Source organism: Diachasma alloeum, unplaced genomic scaffold, assembly GCF_001412515.2.
Source record: "Diachasma alloeum isolate Michigan unplaced genomic scaffold, Dall2.0 Dall_scaffold_01031, whole genome shotgun sequence".
NCBI lineage: Eukaryota > Metazoa > Arthropoda > Insecta > Hymenoptera > Braconidae > Diachasma > Diachasma alloeum.
The window spans coordinates 57098-59267 of record NW_021681143.1 but is presented as its reverse complement, the minus strand read 5'-3'; the positions used below and the strand labels follow the sequence as shown (position 1 = coordinate 59267).

At 42.6% G+C, this 2170-nt stretch overlaps 1 protein-coding gene across 1 annotated transcript; it reads left to right on the top strand.

Moving 5' to 3' along the window:
• The first annotated feature begins 212 nt into the window (after positions 1 to 212).
• Positions 213 to 1199, top strand: LOC107045628. The gene has a single exon (XM_015267951.1). The coding sequence runs from the start codon at positions 213 to 215 to the stop codon at positions 1197 to 1199; it is 987 nt and encodes a 328-aa protein (XP_015123437.1).
• The last annotated feature ends 971 nt before the right edge of the window (positions 1200 to 2170 follow it).

Below are 2170 nucleotides of genomic sequence, written 5' to 3'. Positions count from 1 at the left end.
ACGAACCAAGAGAACGGCAATTGTCAAAAATGTCATTGGTGAGACGGAAAGGCGCGTACTTGCGGAGAAGCTGAAGAAGACTAAATTCAGCATTTTGACAGACGAATCCACAGACGTTTTNATACACTGCTGATATATCTGTATTGAAGACACATGCCAAAACAGGTAAACACAAACAGAGGGAAAGACCACTGAAGAACACAAGCATAAAAATGACTCAGTTTCTTCAACGTGAAGACGGCACTGGAGACCCCTTAGACACTGCAGAAATAAAAATTGCTGCATTCTGTGCCGATCACAAAATGGCCTACAATGCATTGAATCACGTGTCAGACGTACTAAAAGAATGTTTCCCTGATTCCCGAATTGCTCAAAAAATGGCTGTGAAACGAACCAAGAGAACGGCAATTGTCAAAAATGTCATTGGTGAGACGGAAAGGCGCGTACTTGCGGAGAAGCTGAAGAAGACTAAATTCAGCATTTTGACAGACGAATCCACAGACGTTTTGGCTACTAAAACAAGTTGTTTGCTTGTGAGATATTTTGATGAAGGAGAAGGCAAGGTTGTATCGAAATTTTGGGACTTGATACAGGTTTTGGAACCTGGGAAGGTAACAAGTGCAACAGCAGAACACTTGTACAACAACATCATCAAAAGCTTCACAGAGCGAGGGGTTCCAATGGAAAATGTCGTAGGCTTTGGATCTGATGGTTGCAGGGTTATGATGGGTGTGCAGAACTCCGTTGCTAGTCGTTTGAAGCGAGATTATCCACACATTACGATCCTAAAGTGCATTTGCCCCTCACTGCATATTTGTGCAAGCGAAGCTTGTAAACAATTACCACGTAGTTGTGAAGGCGTAGCTCGCAATATCTATAATTTTTTCAATAGCAATTGTAAGAGGCAAAGTGAGTACGTGGAATTCCAGATGTTTACGAACGTTGAAATCCACAAACTCTTGCATCCATCCCAAACACGTTGGTTGTCGTTAGCATTAGTGGTAGACAGAATTCTCGAACAATGGCCTGCTCTGCTATTGTTTTTCAATGATCAGTGGTTAGCACTCAAGTTGAAGGCGGCAGAGTCCGTTCACGAAAGTTTGAATGATCCGTTCAATAAACTGTTCTTGTTCTTCCTGCAGTGGGTTCTCCCCAAATTCACTGAAGTCAACAGATCTGTACAAGACCCTCCTTTATAGTTTCATGAAGAGAAACTACGTGAATTCTCGTTCATTATCAGGGGTGGACCCTGAGGATAAATCCCATTCCAATTGAAGAGATTGTGACGGCACTAACCCATGGGAACCTCAAAACTTAAAATATAAATCGTAGACTTATCCATAACTCGATGCGAAACTCAAAACAGCCGGAGTGTTGTCACCTTCGGCCTCTGCTCCTCGATGTCCCCACGAAAATCCTCGAAAACCGAATAAACGAAATAAACGGGAAAACGAGAAAAATGTCGGGCGCCAGCTGACTTTTGTTCCAGCGGTGTCAACGAACCGCATTAAAAAGAACCATACGAAAACTTAGCCATAATTGGGGAGATCAAGGGAGAGGTTGCGGAATTAGCTCGACTAGCTCGGTGGTATTCGGAGAGCGGGGTAGGATCGGTCGCTCGGTCTTAGGAAGGATGTCGCGAATTTACCAAAAGATACAGAAAAATCAAAAGGAAGAATCAGAAAGTTAATTAAATAGGGGATGAGAGAATTACTTTTAAATTTACTCCGCGATTTATTCAATTTCTCAATAATACTTCAACTCCAATAGAATTTCTATTCTTCATAAATAAATTAAATTAATTTCAATTAAATTTAACAAAATTAAATTCGATTAAATTCCCGAGAGTGAGAGTACGTGAATTGACCGTGAGAGAGAAGTTATTGCGACGGGAATGGAGGGTCCGAAGAGTCCAGGCCAACGATCTCTCCGCATCATCCAGAAACTGGAGTGCTGGAGGATCCGAAGGCTATGTCAATTCCGATGCAATGATCTCGGCGAATCTCCTCAGAATAATAAATGACGATTAATGGGCGAGGGACTCAAGTGTGCAAATATCAGTTAAGAGTACCATTTTGCCCCATATTCGAGTCCGTCCTCCATCAAGAGCGTCGTAGCATCACAGGGAAATTCCTGGGGCTCACGCGCTTCAATGTCATGATTTTCGGGG